The 22,345-nt window shown below is 41.6% G+C and overlaps 1 protein-coding gene across 1 annotated transcript; it reads left to right on the top strand.

Annotated features, from left to right (window-relative positions):
* The first annotated feature begins 2,856 nt into the window (after positions 1–2,856).
* Positions 2,857–6,191, top strand: LOC147888370 (2-methylene-furan-3-one reductase-like). The gene is made up of 4 exons (XM_087392505.1): positions 2,857–3,519; positions 4,089–4,412; positions 4,892–5,051; positions 5,747–6,191. Exons 1-4 carry the CDS (start codon positions 3,046–3,048, stop codon positions 6,010–6,012), a joined length of 1,224 nt encoding a protein of 407 aa, XP_087248631.1. The 5' UTR covers positions 2,857–3,045; the 3' UTR covers positions 6,013–6,191.
* Positions 6,192–22,345: the final 16,154 nt, after the last annotated feature.

Raw genomic sequence — 22,345 nt, 5'->3', positions numbered from 1 at the left:
GTTCCAGATACACACACAACAAGACAAGCTTCTTCCAACTGGAGATATATTCCCAAAGAAAAAAATGATTTGCTAGATGGAACCAACTCCTTGGGCTCAGTAGAACAGAAAAATAGTAGTGATAGGGCCAAACTGACAAATCAAAGAGGAGCAAGCCGTTCCAATTGCAGACACCACACTGAAGAATAGAAGTCAGATACAAGAAAAGGCCAAACATGAACATGAAGACCCCACACTCTTCGTTAAGGAGCTTTTGGATTCCAAAGTTCATATAACATTGGATCAACTTCTGAATCTTGTTCCAGCATTCAAGAATCAATTATGTCAGAATTTTCATTTTATTGATGTTCCTCAACCAACAAATCACCCAGAGAGTGATGATAAAGAGGAAACACCTGATATTTACACATCCAGCATTGAAGATGTGGATTATCAAGTCCCACTCATAGATGAAGATTATAAAAGACAAAGGATACCAAAAGTATTGTTAGATGGAGGATTAGGAGTGAACATCCTCTCAGAGGATCTATTTAAGAAATTTTGTTACGAACAATGAACTTGCACCAGCACCATTTCAGGTCAAAATGGATGACTAAAGAAGAGTACAACCTCTTGGAATACTAAGAGGATAGGAAATTACCATTATGGGACTATCCTTCACAGTTACATTTGTAGTACTCAAAATGGAGGAAAGAGATTGTGCCTATTCCATATTATTGGGGAGGCCATTCCTAAGAGCAACCTAAGTAAAACAAGACTGGGGATCAGAAAGAATAATAATCAAGAAAGCCAAAATAAAGTTTAAAATCAATCTCTCTTCAAAGAGAAGCTTCCCAAAACAAGTTCAACCACTACAAGCAGAGGGCATCAACATGATAGCTGAATTTGAGGAAGATGAGGAGGAAATTTTCCTTAGGAGAAATCCTATTGTTTTCCCCATATTTGTAATTGATGTAATCAAAATCATTGAGCAGTATACATGCTCAAATCAACAAACACAACCAACCTACATCCCACCACGGTAAAATAGAACACGGTCGAAAAATAGTCGGAGGCAGATTCTATCAACTACAGTATGACAAGTGACAATCTTGCGCACACAAATGACACTCTACAAGAAGACAATCAGAAATCAACTGCATAGGCCATCCTATAAGGTGAAACTCAATTTGAGGAGCATATGCAAAAGAGTGCCAGAGTCTGATAGGTTGACTTGGAAGAGATGAACCTTGGAGACCCCGACAACCCCAAGACATTCTTGGTAAGTACAGGTCTTCCTCCACCTTTTAAAATGGAATTAAAAGACTTATTGATAGAGTATAAAGACATCTTTGCTTGGCATTATATTGATATGAAGGGAGTAGACCCTAAGTTATGCTAACACATGATCAACTTGAAGCAAGATGTTGTCCCAATGATTCAAGGAAGATACAGAATGAATCCCAACAATGCAAAACAAGTCAAAGAGGAAATTGATAAGTTGTTGAGAGTGGGTTTTATGTATCCTCTCACCCATGCTACATGGCTTTCACCTACTGTCATTGTGCCCAAAAAGAATGGAAAACTTAGAATATGTGTGGACTATAGAAAGCTCAATGCTACCACCAGTACTGACCCTTTTCCTCTACCAGTTTGTGATTCCTTACTAGATGCTATAGCAGGTAAATGAAACTAGCACCTAATAATTTTTCTAGTTCTTCATAGACATGGATGCCATACTTGGGATTTGACATGTAGGGTCTGCATACCTTCGGTTTGGATCCTTCCCTTATTGGTATGGTATGTACTGAAACTTCAGGGAAAATCCCTTTCATTTCTTTGTAGGACCAAGCCTTGCAATCTCTATATTCCATTAGCAATGCTTTTAATTCTTTTTCTTCTTCTAATGTGAGTTGTTCATCGCCGGTGCAAGATTTAGTTTCTTGCTATTGTTGTTGCTCCCTTGGTGTAGTTTTTGAAGTAATCGGGAACTTCCCTTAGGCCTTCATGGCACTTTGAGGTGCTTGCTTGGTTGCTAGCTCCACTTGATGTGGTGGAAGATGTTTGGTCCGATTTAGCTATGTTCCCTTGCTCTTCTTTTTTGTTAATATTCGCCTTTTCACTCTTCATTCTCACATTGGGTTTGAACTTTCAAAGTATTTTTCTTTATGAGACTAGTGATGGATTTTCAATAGGAGTCTCAAGCACCTTCAAGCCCTTTAGGATCCCATTCAAAATTTGGAGACTCAGGTGTTGTGGGCTTAGTCAAATACAATTTGACCACTCTAGTCCGCATTCTTTCAAATTTATTAAAGTGCTCTATCTTGGCCTTTTAGCATTGCACACACTCCTTATTTTACTTGGGCCGATTGTTATTAGCTAGTGCTAGAGGGTCTATCTTGGGGTATTATATGGCCATGAGTGCCTGTAGGATTGCCAACTAGGAATGCAAATAGTATGAGGTGGGTGCACATTATATATGCTCAACTATATCGCACGATAAATTAACAATACTGTGCGGTAGTTATTGTAATCCCGTGTGGTAGATTGTGCATTATATATCATACCACATGCACCTTGGGGATGCCCACGGTGGGCCTAGTGCGTAAACGCCCTAAGAGAGGCTCTAGGATAACGAGAACCTTAGGAGGGGTAGTGAGAGAGGCTCTTTGAACCTTAGGAGGGGTAATGAGAGAGAGAGAAGCTCTTTGAATCTTAGGAGGGATAATGAGAGAGGCTCTTCAAAGGCTGCTGGCATGGAACAAGAGACAACAAGAGTCTAGGATAAAGAGAACCTTAAAAGAGGTGAAGTTTGGAAGAATGTTGTGGAAATCTCTAGAATGTAAGGAAAGGGTTTGAGAGCAAAAGAAAATCTGGTGATGGGTGCGAGCGAAAGATGAAGGAAAAGCCTATCCACAATTCTCAACCACAAGGGAAGGCAAGATGAAAGCTAAAGGAGTAATGTTTGTAAAAAACCAACGATCTAGTGATTTGAGTGCAACTACAAAATGAGAGAGAGAGAGATAGAGAGGCTCTGCTACTGAGAATTGGTGCTCTGCAGAGTCTATGAGAGAGGCTCTTTGCTTTGCTCCTGAGAATTGGTGCTCTATGGAAGCCTTCAGCTCAATTGCAACCCATCACCTACACATTCCTTCTTTGCATCAATCTCGCTGCCCATCAATTGCCCATCGCTCCACCCTCCATTCCCTTGCTCCTCAGCTCTCCCGCTCCTCTTCCCATTTGCTCCTCGTACCACCCACATCCCTTCCTTTCCCTCTTCGACCTCCCTTGCGCTGCCCCAGAGCCGAGTTCACAGTTGAGACGCCAGTTGTTTCTGCAGATTGCGCTGTTCCTTCCCTGCAAAAAGCCTGGCTCTATGACGAGTATGGCCCTGCAACAGAAGTATTGAAACCTGGGGAGGTTGCAGTGCCTCCGGTGCTCCCTGACCAGGTCCTTGTCAAGGTGCATGCCGCCGCATTGAACCCTGTTGATTTCAAGAGACGCCTTGGCAAGTTCAAGGCAACCGACTCGCCCCTCCCGGTACTTCATTATCTTCTGTTTCTTTTCCTCCACCGGGGGTGGCATGCTAGTTCGTCTAGGCAGGGGCGCGAATCGTTGTTATGGTTGGAAGTGAGAAAATTTTTTAGCGGTCCCATTCATCGGGTAGAGTAGGAACGTGTGGAAGGAATATGACGACACGAAGGAATGCGTTTTAACTATGCATGGTTGAGTGCTGCTAATTCGAAGTCTTTGCAAGTTTGTTCTGACTTGACAGGACTTGGAATGAATGCTTAGTACTTCTCATTGGCGTGCATATGGATTCTGATTGCTGGGACGCGATGACATTGTTCCTATTCAGTTCATTCGTGTGCAGGGTCTCGTCAGTTCTAGTTCAGTCGTGTACAAGATTTCGTTTGTCACGCATTATTAAGCCGTTAATTGGTGTTGTATATTGATTGGCGCAGAGCCTTATTGTGACACGTTGTAACGCACTTTTAATGAGTAGCATTCATTTTTCATAACGGGCTGTCTAGGCGAAGTAGCATTAAACATTGTTGAGGCGAACTATCATATGCAGTAATGACTGACTTACCTATTGCTCTCACCAGACTGTCCCAGGATATGATGTATCTGGTGTAGTTGTCAAGATAGGCAGCCAGGTGACATCCCTGAAGGAAGGGGATGAAGTCTATGGCAACATTAGCGAACAGGCTCTCAATGGCCCCAAACAGTGGGGCTCTATTGCCCAGTATACAGCAGTGGAAGAGAAGCTGTTGGCTCTAAAACCCAAGAACTTGAGCTTTGCAGAAGCAGCAAGCTTGCCACTTGCCATTGAGACAGCTCTTGAAGGACTGGAAAGAGCTGGATTCAAGGAAGGGCAAACATTGCTTGTATTGGCTGGAGCAGGAGGGGTAGGAAGCCTTGTCATTCAGGTAAGCGATCATGTCATGCTTGTCATCCCAGCTGGGAATTGGAAGCTCTTTCCATCCCAATTCGCACATGCATGCGCGTGTGTGTGTGAGAGACTTCACTATAAATAATAAGTGTGTGTGTGTGTGTGTGTGTTTGGTTTCTAGCAGATAATACTGTATATGGATGCATTAGTATCTATAAAAGGCTACAAAATCTCTCTCTCTCTCTCTCTCTCACACACACACACACACACACACACACATATTGCTCCCTTGTGGAATTTTGGCTATGTGCTGTGACGTGATGGGTTTCTTCCTCCTCTCATGTGCTGTGTAATAAGAAGGGCATGAAGTAAACAAATATTAATAGCACAACTTTGTGTGTGTGTGTGTGTGTGTGTGTGTGAGAGAGAGAGAGAGAGAGAGAGAGAGAGATTCTATACTGATTTCTTATATACCATCATACATTGGACGTGTATTTTCTGGGTTGTCTATGGCAGCTAGCCAAGCAAGTCTTTGGGGCTTCATTAGTGGCAGCAACAGCAAGTACTTCAAAGGTGGATTTTGTGAAGAGCCTTGGGGCAGATGTAGTCATTGACTACACGAAACACAAGTATGAAGATCTGCCTGAGAAGTATGATGTTGTTTATGATGCAGTGGGTAAGTTAGTTCTCTCTCTCTCTCTCCACACACGTGCACAGACCCACACAGCTACAAGGAAGTAGGAAAGTGATTTTTGTGCGTTCCATGAGACTTTACAAGAGAGAGTGAGGAGTCAAATGGAAAAGGCAGAAGTGCTGAAAAGATTGCACACTTGTTGGAACTTGTGCCCATTAAGGTGAGGCATACTCATAGAAGATATATATAGTAGGCCTCATGTACTTTAATTCAAATATAGAGTCATGTCCTTTCACAAGGAGCATAACTCATGAAATCGGATTGGTCATGCAGACATTTGAGTAGTCACACCCCTTTTGAAAACTCTGGACCCTTAACACAAGCCATGCCATTTGTTATGTGTTGTTCTGGACAGTGAACGACTCTTTATGTTTAATTACTTTTTTCTACGGATTTGATCACAGGTAGAAGTTTGGCTCTCACATCATAAACATTCACGCATCTGATGGCACAATGTACATACACAAACATGGACTTACTATGCAAGAATACACATGCACATGCTACACAGACATGCATATACACAAATACATGCACGATGAAAGCACACACATGCACACAATTTCTCTCACACTGCAGCTTTATTTTTGTTCCTAAGCCATTTAAGAGCTACACTGGTGGTTGGATATGACAATTTGGATGGGTACCACTGATGCAATGCTGAACTATGAACGCAGGAGAGTGTGATAGGGCAGTGAAGGTGATAAAAGAAGGTGGCTCTGTGGTTGTCCTGACTGGTGCAGTGACTCCTCCAGGCTTCCGTTTTGTCGTGACATCGAATGGAGCAAGTCTGGTTAAGCTGAATCCCTACCTAGAGAGTGGGAAGGTGAAGCCTATCATTGACCCGAAAGGCCATTTTAAATTTTCAGAAGTCGTAGAGGCATTTTCATATTTGGAAACTGGGCGGGCAACAGGCAAGGTTGTCATTGCACCAATAGAATGACTTAAATCAATATAATCCAATTGTACAGACAAGGAAAAGTATTGCTGTTTGAACAGAGATTATAAGGCACCTTGTGTAGGCTATGCAGAGTATATTTCAACTGTCTTTTATAGAAGACAAACATTTTTGAGGGGCTTTAAGTATGCTATTTATGAAATGTTTTCTCTCGCTTTGATGAAGTTTATAACAAAAATAGCTAGGTAATGTCACTTGGTCCTGGAGTGATCTCAGTATTATTTCACTTTCAAAGGTGTCTATTCAAGAACCTAAGACCTTTGTTATGTTATAAAATTGTATAGATATCGCTTCTCTCTAAATGGTCCCTAGTACCCCTCCCCCTTTAGCACTTGCCTTCTTCTTTAATGCGCCCTTCTTTATCGCTTGTCTCTCTAATTGGTCCCTAGTACCCCTCCCCCTTTAGCACTTGCCTTCTTCTTTAATGCGCCCTTCTTAAGTGGTCCCTCTAAATTGAAACTCTCCCTACCCCCTTTATCCCTTAGTTTAATCATGCCCTTTCCCTCTTGCTTTTCACACCTCTTCTCTTCTCCACAGCTAAATGGGAATTTCCCATTTTTCAATGTATGGGGGGACATACTAAATTCATGTTATAAAAATTAAACATGAACAGAAGTCTATAAAAGAAAGATCTACAATGAAAGGGGATTGTAGCCATGCTTGGGCTTACAAGCACGCCTTTCTTGGTTTATGTGAGGCTTTACCTCCTCAGCTGCGACCATGCTTCCACCTAGGAAGACGAAGTCTAATGTACTTGAAAGTTTGTTGCCACTCCAAGTTACTATTAATAGGACAATTCAGGTGCAATCTTTGTAGAGTTCTAGAAGCCCAAATGCCAATGAATTTCTTATGTGCAATACGTTATGCTATGACAGCTTCCCTAATGGCTGGCCACATGCTAGCATGGTTACAGTGGACAGATGTCTCTTAATAGGTGAATCCTTTGACTTGAAAAGACTTTACGTGTGAGCTAGGCCTCGTTGTTATCCAATGAGCGATCGAATTTACACTTGGCTTTGTAAATTCACTCATTGCCGATGACATTGCATTTTTCATGACATCCACAAGGTCCCAAGTGTTGTTCTTGATGATTGGAACATACTTTTGACTCATAGCTTCCATCCAATTCAGGTTGCCTTGTACTTCTACAAGACTTGTGGGCTCATCCACCTTTATTACACAATCATTATCACATATTTGACTAAGTGATCTAAGAGCTTGGGCCGTTCATTGCTTCTCTAATGTGTTTGAATGGGAAGTGATCGAATGGTGAGTCCTTGATGACCAGAGGGTTCTTATGGTCCAAAAGCTGCTTCACCCACTTCGGTGATAGTTGTCTTTGTGGTTTTGCAAGCTCATTGTCATTATCTTTGTTTTCTTAATCCTCAGTCGGGCCTCTCATCTTCCGTGGAGGCTTGGCCTATATGTTTTTAATTGGCAGTTGTGTCTTTCGAGCAAAGATATATTGGTTTTTGGGGGAGGATCCCCCCTCGAATCGATGGGAATGCTCTATGAACATGGCTCACCACAACCCTCCTTTTTCTAGGTTCATAGATATAATTATCCTTCACCTATTGAAAATACCTTAGGAAGATATAAGTCTAATGGAATTGCTAAGAAGATTTCAGATGTCTTGTATGTGACTTGTCTGTTTGCAGTTATCACCAATCGCGACCTCAAAATTCACTTTGATAAGAGTGGTACAAGAATCTTGATCGTTAGTGACATATTCACATAGCACAACAATATCTATGCACTTTTGGCTTACGCTCGTCATGTCGATGTGGGTACAAGTAAGATGTGGCGTGAAAGGTTTGATCATCTAAGCTACCAACACATGTGTGTGAAGCTTGTATGATGGGCAATCAACATTGGCAAGTATTTTCACAAAAGGCAAGTAGAGCACAATCTCCTCTATAGGTCATTTGCATGGGACCTTTACCAGAAGATGAATATGAAAGCATTGGATGGTTCTTCCTTCTTCATGATGCTGAATGACAACTAGAATAGATGATAAGTTTTTTGAAGGCTAAGGACTAGGACTTCAGAAGATTCAAAGCATGACATGCAATGGTTGAGAACTAATCAAGTCAGAAGTTGAAGATGTTGAGATTGGAATGAGGTGGAGAATTCACATTAAATACATTCTCAAGGAGGAATGGAATCAAGTAGCAAAAGTCCCCTCCCCATACACCATAACAAAAAGGAGTATCATAACATAAAATTTATGTATGTCGAGTATCATGCTCAAAGGAAAGGATCTACTTAAAGCTTTTTGGGCTCAAGCATGTAACACAACAATGTATATTAAGAACTGAAGCGACATTAAAGCAGTAAAAGCAATATCCCTCAACAAGTTTAAAACCTTTAGATGCATATTTCAAAACATTTGGAAGTGATTCTTATGTGCAGTTCCCAAATGTATCAAGAACCAAGTGAGATGCAAAAAGCTAGAAGTGTATATCTTCCTAGGGTATTGTCCATAGGTGAAGGATAATTGCCTCTGTGATCTTAGAAAAAGGAGGGTTGTGGTGAGCCATGTTCATAGAGCATTCCCATTGATTCGAGGAGGTATCCTCCCCCAAAAACCAAGTGAGATCCAAATAGCGAGAAGTGTAGGGGACTGTTGGAATCAATTGGAGCATGGGCCTTCCAATTCTTTTATTTAGAATAATAAACAAAGAGATGCAAAGTTTTGGAATAACTATATTGACATAATATAAGTTGGTAGTGGGTGTGAAGCCCTCTTTTAGGAAGAGTGTTACTCACATGTGCTGGATCATGTTTCCTTGATGCGGTCCTTCTCAGTACCTTGTGGGTTGATAAGGCTAGTGGCAAGCCCTTGAAGCTAAAAGTTGAGTTATTTGAGTGACTATCGTTATTGAAATTAAGTGGTTTCCAAATCAAAGAATGCTACCTAAGGAGGTTGACCTATGTGAGAGGTGGGCTAAAGGGATGCTAGAAGGTGTTAAATTATCACATAATTGGGGAAGGAGAAAGGTGAGAATAGAAGACAAATCTTCAAATAAGCTTACTAATACTAGGGAGATCCTTATGTTGGCAATAAGGGATGTCTTCAATGATGTGGTGATTCAAACTTTCCTTGTGGATATTGAAGAAGGCCAAAAACATCTAGAAAGAAAATTTTAGGTTGTTAAATTTATGAGTAGGTATAAACGGTTCAAGACAGGTGATTCTCTCACTTTTAATAGTTGAGGTACTTGTAAAGAGTTTAAGTAAGGTAGGTAGATGTCACCCTAAATTCTCTCTCTCTCTCTCTCTCTCTCTCTCTCTCTCTCTCTCTCTCTCTCTCTCTCTCTCTCTCTCTCTCGCTCTCTCTCTCTCCCCCCCCCCTCTCTCTCTCTCTCTCTCTCGCTCTCTCTCTCTCCCCCCCCCTCTCTCTCTCCCTCTCCCTCCCTCCCTCCCTCCCCCCCCCCCCCCTCTCTCTCTCTCCCTCTCTCTCCCCCTCTCCCTCCCTCCCTCCCTCCGTCCCCCTTCCCCCCCCTCTCTCTCTCTCTCTCTCTCTCTCTCTCTCTCTCTCTCGGATGCGGCATTGAGGCTCCACAATGGCCAAGCAAAAAATCACAAGGGACTATGTAATGAGTTTATTGCATATGGGATTAACATCTTAGCCCTGATCTTAGCAAAGCTTTTCAATGACGTAATTTGCCTTGGCTTCCCACACGCATGGACCCTTAACGCCATCACTCTTATTCACAAGGCCAGGGATCCCATGAGCCTAGAAAATTATATGACCATTATTATTGGGCATGTCATGTCCAAGATCTATGCATTTCTACTTGACACAGAGGTCAGGCAGTTTTTGCAGAGATGCAGGGACTCACGGGAAAGAGGCAAGCATGATTTTGGTGGGACCATGGGATGATAGATCATATACTCACACTCAAGAGTGTCATAGAGGAGGCCAGATCATAGAAGCAGAGGGTGCAGTGTTGCTTTGTGGATTTTCTCAAAGCTTTTGACACGATCCCATGAGCCTACCTCATTAGGCGCCTGCAAGAGTTGGGGTATGACCAGTTGATCTCATCAGGACAGTTATGGTGCTTTATGAGAGTGCTGAGTTCGAATAGGTGGCGAGTGATTATGAGTACCATTGAGGCCAAACAAGCTTGTTTGGCCTCTACATGATGAACTCAAGACCCTTAATGAGAGCACTTAAGGGGGTTGGGTGCTCCCTCCCCGATACCCTAATTCAAATCCTCTTGTATGCCCATGATATGGTACAGATGTCCTCCTCCCTTGAGGGCCTCCAAAGACATTTGGATGCATTGTAGGACTTTTGTGAGTCATGATTTTAAGGTCAACCTCGGTAACACCAACGTTATGATCTTCAACACGTCTAGATCAGACAGGCACAGGGAGCAATTCACATTTGACAGATCCCCAGTTGAGATTGTCTCCTCATATACCTACTTGGGTGTTGTCTTCTATAGCTCAATTTTCATGATGAGACTGGAAAATGCAGACCTGGTTGAGCAAGGGATATGCCTCACTTGCCCAACTAGAGAGATAGTTCTTCCACTTGGACTTTGAGGACCCTCAGACCAAGGCTCTTCTCTTTAACTCCTTGGTTCGACTAGCCGGCATGTAAGGTAGCCCTTAAAGGGACCCGACCTCTTAGACACAAAGTGGACTCGAGTCAAGCGACTACAAATTCTCTTGCTCTCATGGATGATATGAGAGAAACCATCGGTGCCACATCATATCATTCAGGCCAAGTTTGGTACTTCTCCATTGTAGCTAGATGCAGCATTATAGACCAATACTTATTTGCACCATGTCACACAGTCTGGAGATTGCACATCGAGGAGTTGGCTCTGGTTTAGTCCATCCATGAGTCTTGCAGATTGAGGGGAGGAGAGAGGCTGGTATACATAGACATGCAGGTCACTCAAGATACTGGGGCTCCACATGGATAAATTACCCCCCTTCCAATACGGCCTAATCTATCCCCCTTCCAAAACAGCTTATATGCACCATCTACCCCCCTTGGGTACCACGAGGTCAACCAGGTCATTTGAGAGGATCTCTTCAGGACTTGGTTGGAGCCGAGAGAGATTTTAGTGAAGCTCAGCTTCTACAAAGACCACTTCCTTCACATCTCTCTGAGAAGGGCTTCGTTGTTTAGAGTACACTCGTATTCACTTACCGCACTTATTGAGGATCTCCATCGGGCATTTTTGAGTATCATGACACTGACTCCATATCAAGAGCAGATGAGCTGAGGGGAAACCTAGAGAGTAATGCCTATGTGCGCTATGCAACAAGCAGGAGGTTGAGTCAGAGGAGCACTTTGCACTTTGATGCCCCATGTACTATGAGATCCATGGTTGTTGTCATTGTCTCTTTAGAGATGGATTTGGGCCCCTCTCCAGACTCCTTTTGTATCCAAACTAGGGATGCCTCACTGCTTTCATTCATGAGGTGGTTTCACATAGAGAGCACTTACTCTAGATATAGAGGCAGGCCTCAGAGACACTCTGCTTGACTCTTCTCAGAGCAAGATCATAGAGTTCTTCCAGTCAGATCATATGGACCACACAGTCACAATTGTTTACAGATGCAGTAGGGACCCGAAGCCCAAGTCATGCTATACTCGACAGTGAACGGACATGCAGATCACATTGGGTGACCTCCCCATCCTTGTTCAAACCTGGCACACAACCCACAGGTGTTACAATAGCCTTGGTTAGGAGCAGAGCCACTACCTGGAGATCGAGGCAGACAATGCCCATAGACAGACGCCAATGCTATGCATCAGCAGGACCTCGCCCCCTCTTGAGCTCCCCTTGACATTTACACGATGTGAGGCCGTATTGTGCTAGCATGACCTGGTGATGTGGATTGATTGACATGATGATAAGGATTGTGATGATGATGATGATGATGCCATTTTACTCATGATATGACTATGTACTACTTAGGACTTAGCATTCAACATGGGTGATGATGCTCGTTTGGTAGCTCCACCCTCTCTGCTTGTTATATTAGGTTTTCTACTAGTCTCGTAGACCTGTGGGTCTTTCGTAGAGTATAATAAATTCTCTCTCTCTCTCTCTCTCCCTCTCTCTCCCTCTCTCTCTCTCTCTCTTGGTAGCTCCACCCTTTCTGCTTATTGTACAAGTAGAATACTACTCTCATAGACCCATCAATCTTCCATAGACTATAATAAACTCTCTCTCTCTCTCTCTCTCTGTCCCAAAAAATTCCCTAGAGAATGGATATCTCCTAGCCTTGGATTTTCGGTTATCACTTGGCAAGCCATGTCCTATGGCACCAACTGGCCATATGTCCTTATGTTGTATTTTCCTAGAGTATAGGGAATTATCAATCCACTCTAGCTACATCTAATAATGGGTGCTAGCACCCTACCCTAGGTGTTGACTTCAAATGTTAAGATGGTATTTAAGGCATCATTTTCATCCTTGGGGTCATTTTTACCACTAGGTCCACTAAAGAGTCTAAAGAGACTATGGTAATATGGTTGTTACTTCAAAATTAATACATTGCATGCTTATAGGGTGCCTATGTTGAACAAAGGACCTCTCATTTCTCTTGGACCACTCACTTAATTATACCCTTAAGGGTACATGGTCCTAGTCCTAGCGCTTATGAGAAAATCGGCTATAGTAGCCTTGGATACCTTTAAGAGTAAAAAAGGCTTGAATTCTTCAAAGTACTTTAGTCCTATCTCTAGCACTTATGAGGAAATCGAGTAGAGCAACATAGAGCCCCAAAAATCCATGAACTCCCTAAAGGACATCCCCTGCCATAGCTCTCTCATGGACCAGCACTACCTCCTTCCTTTTCCTTCATAGCAATCCTCAGGTAATAAGCGCTTGGATTTTTTCCCCCACTTTGCTTCTCCTTCCTTCCTTCCCTTTGCTAATATATGTTCCCTTCTTTGGCGACTTACTTCTCTCCTTCCTTCATTTCATCTCCCTTGTTCTCCCTCTCCAGGTTTTTCCCCTCAAGCTTCCCTTCTCAGAGGTATCGCCCAAGCCTTCTTCAAGGCCTTCATCCCTTGACATCTTCTTCATCCGCTACCGTGCCTTTCTCACAAGCCTACATTGCCTCTACCTCCTTGTCATGTGAGCTCGTTGCTCTTGGGATTCTCTTGAGCCTTTACTTCATCGTTTGTCTCAGTTATCCCTCCCTCTTGCTTGAAAATTTGGCTACTCTGGAACTTCTCGCATGCTGCCAATGGATTCCCTACAGTCTACAACGCTATGACGACTCCAACTAGGTCCCTATCCAATTGCTGCATACTATTATACTTGGGTTTCTAGCGATGATTCCTCCCTAAACAATTCCCTTTTTCTAAAGGTCCCCTGCAACTTTGCTGGTGTTGCTTGAGTGATGCTTAGATCGTGTCCCTATGTTGCTTGCTCTCAAACAAGCTTTTAGCTACATGTTCACTTAACCTTTCCTGGTCGCAAGAGAAGCAGTCGGTGTAGGTCTTGCCTTCTCTCCATGATCCTCCGTAATAAGTTCGTCATTGACTGTGGTATCGGGTCCCTGGTTGTGGTTTTTTCTTTATTTGCACATTCTTAAGAAGAGAAATATTGGATGCTACGGATCGCCACGGAACCTCTTTCATGCAAAAATGTTGCGATGGTTTCATCTATCTCTACTCTAGGCTGATAAGATGGATTTAGTGTTGACTTCTTTTCACAATTTGCTAACAAAATTTTTTGGTAAAATTTGTGGATTTAATTCCTATGGAATCATATCGCTGAGTATATCTTACTGGCTGCAGACATTTTAGTCCGTAATCTAGAATGATAGTTTCACCAAGAGGTTTGCATTTGACTATATATTGTCATTTCTCTTGCATGATTTAAAACATACGTTGAGCTTGTATATAGCGGTTGTCTCAGCATCGTTTTAACCTTGTAATATCTCACTCTGATATCTACTTTTTTTCCAACTCTAAGATCTGAGTCCTATTGTCATGATGGCATCTTTTGCAATCTTGCATTGCAGTAAAACCACCATATGCTGCCATGGGGGTTTCCCTACCTCTAAAATGATCCAATATCTTTTGCTATGCTCTCGAAAGCCATTGTTAGTCATTTTCCTACTAGACTGCTATGAATTGATAAGGTGGCTTGCCATCAATTAATTGTCATGTTCTAAGATGATATACTACAGTGATCACCATTTCTTGCTTCAAACAGGCATCAAGTAGCGTTCTTAATCCATAATTTCTCTCATATGGGGTCCTGGTTTTTCTGGTTGAATTACCCACATTTGTAGTAGAGGATTTCGCTCTATTGTCGCAACCTACGATCCCACAAGAATCCATAAAAATTCTTGGCTATATGAGAAGACTTGAAGGGCACTCAACATTGCCTTGCCTTTTATTTCAGTATTTAAAACTGATAGTGCAATGTATAAGTTTATTGTTTCTTTCTCTGTGTCTCAATTGTTTGGTATCCAGCTTCCCTAGTTATGTTTTCAAAGGGAATTTACGCTCAACCATCTTTTTTCAAATACACATTAGAGTATAATCATATAGCTCTATATATCCATGTATACGGCTAGGTCTACTAACATATGTTTCATAGCATTACAATGTTAAGAGTAATATGAAAACTATGATGCGGATACTTTCTATCATGACATGATGGCATCTTCATGATTCCTTGTGGCACGGGTAGCCAAAAGATTTTCTTTCCAAAATTTATGATCTCTTGGTTGACTATTGGGTCGTATTCTTGACTGCGATAACAAGCAGTTGGGGTCTATGACACCTGTAGTCCCAAGCTAGAAGTTGTGTCTATTCTAACATCACCTTCTCTTGGATGGATGCAGGTAACAGTCCCCGACACTAGAATACGCCTCAATGTAGCTGCCAATAAGATCAAATCTTCATTGCTTTGCTTGCTCATGGTCACCCCATATTGGCTGTTCTAACTTCTAAAGGGTTTCTACCTTATTGTTTTCTCATGTTTCATTCTAAATGTAATATAAAGAATTGCAAGAAGTTTTCACTCGCAATACTAGGTCCAAAACCACTACTTGTTCCTAGGTCAGATTCCTATAGGCCTAACACACACACTTTTTCATGTTTCTGTTTTCATTAGGAAAGCGGATAGTGTGTTCTTCCTAGTGTAAGTTTTATCCACCATTGTCAGTGATTTCCCTCGTTACATTGCCATTACCTTTCGTTATTAATTTCATTTTTTTCTTTTCTGTCTTTTATAGGATGTATACCTGCTGGTGTAGGTTTCATCCACCATCTTCAAATGATTTCCCTCATTACATTCCATACCCTTCATCACTATTTTCATTTTCAAAGATTTTCCTCGTTAATTGTCATCCCCGTTTTCACTAATTTCTTTCCTTTCTTTATTTCTTTTATAGGGACTGAATACCTGGCACATGACCCATAGGTGTTACAGTAGCCTTGGTTAGGTGCAAATCCACTGCCAGGAGGTCAAGACAGACAATGCCCATAGACAGTCACCAACGCTCTTTCACTAGCTACGCATTAGCAGAACCTCACCCCCTCTTGAGCTCCCCTTGACATTTACACATTGTGAGGCCACATTGTATTGGGCAGAGCTGGCATGCTGTGGATTGATTGACATGATGATAAGGATTGTGATGATGATGATGAGGATGATGCCACTTTAATAATGATATGACTATGTACTACTTAGGACTTAGCATTCAACATGGGTAATGATGCTCGTTTGGTAGCTCCACCCTTTCTACTTGTTGTATTAGGTTTTCTACTAGTCTCGTAGGCCTGTGGGTCTTTTGTAGAGTATAATAAATTCTCTCTCTCTCTCTCTTTTGGTAGCTCCACCCTTTTCGCTTGTTGTATCAAGTAGAATACCAGTCTCATAGATCCCTCAGTCTTCCATAGACTCTCTCTCTCTCTCTCTCTCTCTCTCTCTTAAATATCGTGAATGTTGTATTTCAAAATAATTGTTCTCCCCCCCTTCCATAAAAGGAAAGAGACACTTGTATCGTGACTTTTATGGGTCCCATGGGTCGGTATTTTGGCCCCCAGAGGATGGTAATACATTCTTCTTCTTCTTCTTCTTCTCTCTCTCTCATCTACAAAGACCTTGTTGTCTATGTTACACACAAAATTTGTATTTTCTTACATGGTACTTTGGTTTTAGACAAGAAGTTTTAGTAGTCCTTTTTTGTTTGCTAGAAGGTTTGGAGAGATTTCCCAACGCGCAACAAGAGTACAACCACCATGGTTTGGATTTAAGGAAAGTTGTCTTGACAAGATATACCTTCTGAAAGTTATTTGAGTTCTTATGAGCTATGGGAGAAGTTAGAAAGAGTTGACATGATTCGATTACAACTGCATCCTATCGATGCAATAAAGACAATTGTATCAATGGCTATTGAGGTCTTAGCATGAAGGAGAAGGGATATAGATACACCATGCTCCATTATCGTCTCACTGACAATGATTCGATTATGGCTCTAATTCAACTAGCTGCAGAAGCATGGACAACGCTCAAGAACCCATATGCTACCACAAATCAAACGAGGATCCAAAATTTGGAGAACCAACTTGCGTTGGAGAAATTACCTAAGTCTAAAGCAGTAGAATCGTTAATCACCAAGGTGAAGAACCTATGAGATCAAATGTGTACGATCGCTATTTTAATATTCAATGAGTACCTTGGATGAAGGTGCATCCACATTCTTTCTTCCAAGTACAATAGCTTCATCATCATGGTGTTGAATGTGCATCTTAAGATATCCTCACTTACCTTTGAGGATTTTAGCACCATGCTTCATGAGGAGGAGATGCGTTAAAAGGCTAGGTACGACATGATTCATCTTTCTCTACAAGGTTGAAGAATGGAAAGGTAAAGACACGAGTAACTACTCTTCTTCAAAGGATAAGAAGAGGAGAAAGATAAAATGCTTCTGTTGCAACAAAAGCATCCCTATTCAAAATAAGAGTAGAAACAAGGCTATAGAGAGGAGACAGACTATATGCTAAAAGAGTTTAGTAATAGTTCTCAAGCTAAGATGGAGCTGTTTTTCATGATAGAAGAAATCTATCCAAAGGAAGTCCATTCACATGAGGTTGATCTTCTCCAACCCTATATGAAGGGTCCTATGGTGCAATTCATGTTTCAGTGTTGGGGGTCCACTAGTACCTCAAATTGGGCTACACTCATAGCAACAAGGAGGTCTAGAGACACCTATAATAACGCCTCACAACAACAAGTCGCCATCAGAGAAACAAGGAGGACATAAATCAAGGAGACTTGATAACAGATGGAAATAGCAAAGAAGGTCAAGAATCAATGATTGATGACAATGGACCTTCTTGACACATGACCAGTCACAAATATTGGTGTACGTCCCTACAGTAAATATGGAATGACATCCTTGTAGCAGTCCCAAAAGATGCAAAATGCCTAGCCAAAATAGGTACTACTTCTTTGAGGTGATGTGCATTGACTAGACTTCTGCATTGCTCTATTTTCATCTCACTCTTAATCATTATCAGTATGATATCTATTTGCATCCGAATTGGTCAAGAACATCATTAGGAACATACATTGAGAGTAGGACAAAAGCAAAGATAACATTTTATACCTTCCTAGGTAGGCCATAATGTGTCCTCTTTTCCATATCACAATAGTAGTCCTTTACCAAAATGGCTACTACCTCTACACCACAAATTGGTTTCTGCAGAAATTACTTAGAATATAAGAAAAGAGCTCAAAAAAATGAAAATTTGCATCACATTTGGTCTCTTGTAATGCTACAATGTTAAGGCTCCATGTACTATTGATTTTAGTAGTAGCTAAGGTTGCTTGGACTTGCCAGAAACACATATTAGATTCCACAAAAACAAGGAATCGTTCCAAAGAGTGACCATCTCAAGTGGGGTGAGAAGCACACAAATATCTCCTTATTTTTCTTATCAGAGAAATTCCATGTTTATCTCATCAAAGCAATGCCTTGCATTGTCTTTAGCTTGTTTGGACAAATTTTCCTCATCTTCTCTAAGTGTGTTAGTTCTTACATGAAACCCTTACTCATGCAATCTACTCGCCTATGGGAGAACTTCATACACTCATGGAAAGAACAACCATTAACATAAATACTAGTTTGTGCTGTCAAACAAGTGCAAAGTGTACGAAGATGCATATGAAAGATTTCCATGCATGGGATACTTATGTCCAAGCTTAAGAACACCATGATATTCTTGACACACAATACCTAGAATCCAATTGATTGGACAAGGTGATAATATCATGAGTATCGACATGCAAACTCCAAGCAAGTAGGTGTCAAGGCTCAACATTGTGGCCAAACTAGATGAAGTCCTCACGATCCAAACCTTGGAGATACTCAGGTTCCTTGGGAGGATGGCACAAATTGCAAGTCACAAAAGGTATGAGGGAATATTGAGGAGTGGGGGAGAGAGGAGTGCACAAGATATATAACTATACACTACATACATATTATAAACATGATGAAGAAGATATACAACTTTACCCCTTAGGGTTAAGTTTAGGGTACTATAACTATACACTACATGTATTATGAACATGATGAAGAAATTTTACAAATTTACCCCTTAGGGTTAGGGTCAAGGTTTTTCCCGATGCGTTGAAAAGTTTCAAACTGAAATTTACATTAGAAAATTCCTAGAATCCATAGAAATTGTTTTGTCAAACTCATCCATAATGGTCTAGAAATATGAGTGCAAATATGTAGTCCTGAGAATCAAAACAGTATAGTTGGCAAGTTTAATGAAGGTACCTTGGACAAAACCTAGTTTATTGTGGATTCTCTTGGAAACTGTGGATTACTAGTACTTCTTATATCAATGAGTGAGTTATGAGGTCCAATGGTGAAAATAGACACCAAATAGGTCTCTAATCTCATGAAGATTAATGGCTCAAATTGGAGTAGGATTACAAAGAGAAGACAAAGCAAGCTCAACACTTCATTGTTTGAGCTAGGTATCGACACGTTGTTGGAATTCTCCCAGCTTTCTCCACTTTCATCATCTTCCTTAGTTGTTGCAACTTCCTTGAGATGCCTTTGAATTTAGGTGGGCTACGATAATCTTTAAAAAGCTATCATTGTGCCTTTCCCTTGATTGATAGGAAGTCGATGTATTCTTCCAAGATACCAATGTCGATATCCTACTAATGTTTGACTACCTCTTGCTTTAGATGGTTCACATTCGCGCAATGGCATGCCTCTAACTCAATAGTGAAAAGGATATCAAGTAGAGCTTGTTCATTGCATGTGTGCTTCACCATGAACATGTTCATTAGGTCCCCGTTCAAGGCACCGGATCAAGTCCTCATTAAATACATGCAGCCTATTTCAAACATAGAGGATTTGGGAAGCATGTGTGTAGTAGCAAGGATGCTAGAATTTTAATGAGCTTATAGTAATCAACGTGTTCACACATAATATTACAACCATAGAGTGCTAGGATGGAAGAGCATGACGTATGTAAGTTTCAAGGCCATTCAAGACCATTCAAGACCATTCAAGCTACACTAGTGGTGGAGTAAGATAGGATGACAATTGAAGTATAAGCACCAATAGCTACAAAGTATTGCATAGATTTGAATGCAATGTGCATGAGCAAGGCCAAGAATATAAGGATGAGTTCAATATCTGTGGCCATCTCTACACACTTTGCAACAATTAATCCTATGTATATGCAGGTCTAAGAAGGTAGAAATTTTGAGCTCAAGGAGTCAGAAAACCTTATGCTTCTCGATTGGTATCATGTTTTTCCAAACTCCCAAGAGAGTCAACAAGAAGAAGGTGGTTCAATATGCAAAGGAAGAGCAACCAATGCCTAGGCAACTAACGCAAGATCATTTGCTCCACCTACATCTGAGCATGGAGTCCCCTCTCCACCTAGATTTGAGAAAGATGAATTGCCAATTTCCTTGCCTCTATAGCCACTAAGGTAGTTTGAATTTGATAGAGAACTGAGTGAACACATCTCGGTAGAGGCATTTTGCAACATAGTTTGTGGTGTTATCTCGTAAAGCCCATGCCTCCACCCATTTGGTACAGTAACTAGTCGCCACCAGCGTGTAACAATTTTGCGTGGAGGCAGCTGGCCGGAATGGACCCATGAAGTCCAGACCCCATTTTTGAAATGGCTCAAGTGGTAAGATGGGGTCGAGAGGCATCCGATCATGATCTATGGGTGTTGAGATATCGAGCTCCACTCGTGATATGCCAGGGTGACCATTGTGCATTTATGTCACCGACTTGTTAGCTACAGATGTGGTTGGTACACCGCCCACGAATAATAGCTGGATGACAGCTATCCTTATCTACACTAGTTCGTGGCTCAGTTAGTATGCCACCTTAGTTAGTTGAGTTTGGTTTGAGACCCACATATAGGGTTCTTCTATTTCTTTGTACTAGAGTTCTTTTTGGCTTACACAACTAAGAAGAGGAAAACTGTTTTCAGCCTCCACCTTTGTGTGTATTCCCCCATTGTGCTTGTGAGAAAGCCTCAAGTGAGACTCCTTCCCTCTCTCCCACTATCTTCACATGGTATCAGAGCCTTGTTCGTGGTAAGGAGCTCAAGAAAGCAAGCCAAGTTCGCAGTGTCCTGGTAAGAGGACTAGTGTTGCTTTCCTTTTTCGAGTTTGGGAGCAAATCTCTGCAGGTAGCACAGCCGGAAGTGCAAGAGTGAACTGTCTCAGATTGAGATGCCCTTCGCGGTGTGGCGAGAGGGCATTATATGCTGCGGGACTAGGGCAAAGCCCTAGGTGACTTTATTTTTTTGATTCGAGGTCATTTCGGGGCCCGTTTTGGAGGCGGAAGTTCTCCGCAGCACTCGGGCAGCAAACTCAAGAAAACCAGTCCTATGCAGGAGGACGTGGTAACTCTAGAGGCAGGGGGAGCCAAAGAGGTCGTGGTGGATGGCAGAGAGGCCAAAATGCAAACAGTAATGTTGAATGCTACTACTGTGGTAAAATGGGGCATATGGCTAAAGACTGCTACAAAAAGCAGAATGACATTATGAATGGAAAATTGCAGCAAGGCAATTATGCATCCTCTAGTAGACAGGGTGATGACAGAAATGAGAATTTGTTTATGGTACAGCATATGACAAATTCTGTGACAAGTGCAGAAGAAAGCAATGATGTGTGGTATGTTGACTCAGGTGCGTCAAACCACATGACAGGTCATGCTGAATGGATGCAGGATGCAAGGAAAATGGAAAAACTAGGATTTGTGGAGACTGGTGATGATACTGCACATCCTATTGTGCAGATTGGCAAAATTCCTTTGTCTATGCAGGATGGGAAAAAGAAATACTTGTCTGATGTATTTCATGTCCCGAACATCACCAAGAACCTGGTTTCTGTTGGTCAAATGGTTGAGCAGGGCTTGCAGGTCAGATTCAATCCTCATGGATGTTTTGTTGAGGATATGAAAAATAATGGTCGCTTGATAGCAAAAGGAAAGAAGAAAGGCAGGATGTTTACGCTGGATGCGGACATGCCTGAATTGAGTGCAGCAATGTTTGCACATGGGACCGGTGTAGTTGCAGATATTGATATCTGGCATAAACGCATTGGTCATGTTAATGTACAGCGACTTAAATCAATGCAGGCCCAAAATATTGTTGTAGGATTGCCTAAATTCAAGGTTGCAGAAATGCATAAGGTGTGTGAAGCCTGTCAATTTGGAAAACAGGCAAGGAAACCATTTCCTAAGCATGTTCAAGAGAGTAAAAAGCCATTGGAATTAATCCACTCTGATGTGTGGACTACTAAAGCTGCATCTATTGGAGGCTGTCACTATTTTGTCACATTTATTGATGACTTCAGCAGAAAACTTTGGGTGTATTTTATGAAAAAGAAAAGTGAAGTGTTTGGGCACTTCAAAGCTTTTAAAGCTACGGTTGAAAAAGAAACAGGCCTGCAAATAAAATGCCTAAGGTCAGATGGAGGGGGAGAGTACCTCTCAAATGAGTTTGCAAGGTTCCTGTAGGAGCATGGCATAAAGCAGCAATATTCATGCAGTCATACCCCACAACAAAATGGAATTGCAGAAAGGAAAAACAGGCATATTGGAGAGGTATCTCGGGCCATGCTAAATGAAAAAGATCTACCAGATTATTATTGGGCTGAAGCAGTTGCTACAACAGTTTATATAATGAACATGACTCCCACTGCAGCAATACATGGCATGACGCCAGAGGAGATGTATACTGGTAGGAAACCAGACATTTCTCATTTGAAAATTTTTGGTTGCATTGCCTATGTTCATGTGCCAGATGAGTTGAGGTCCAAGT

The sequence above is a fragment of the Dipteris shenzhenensis genome, chromosome 21, assembly GCF_047967505.1.
Source record: "Dipteris shenzhenensis isolate YYH24624 ecotype China chromosome 21, Dip_SZ_1.0, whole genome shotgun sequence".
Classification (NCBI taxonomy): Eukaryota; Viridiplantae; Streptophyta; class Polypodiopsida; order Gleicheniales; family Dipteridaceae; genus Dipteris; species Dipteris shenzhenensis.
This window is presented reverse-complemented; position numbering and strand designations above follow the sequence as displayed.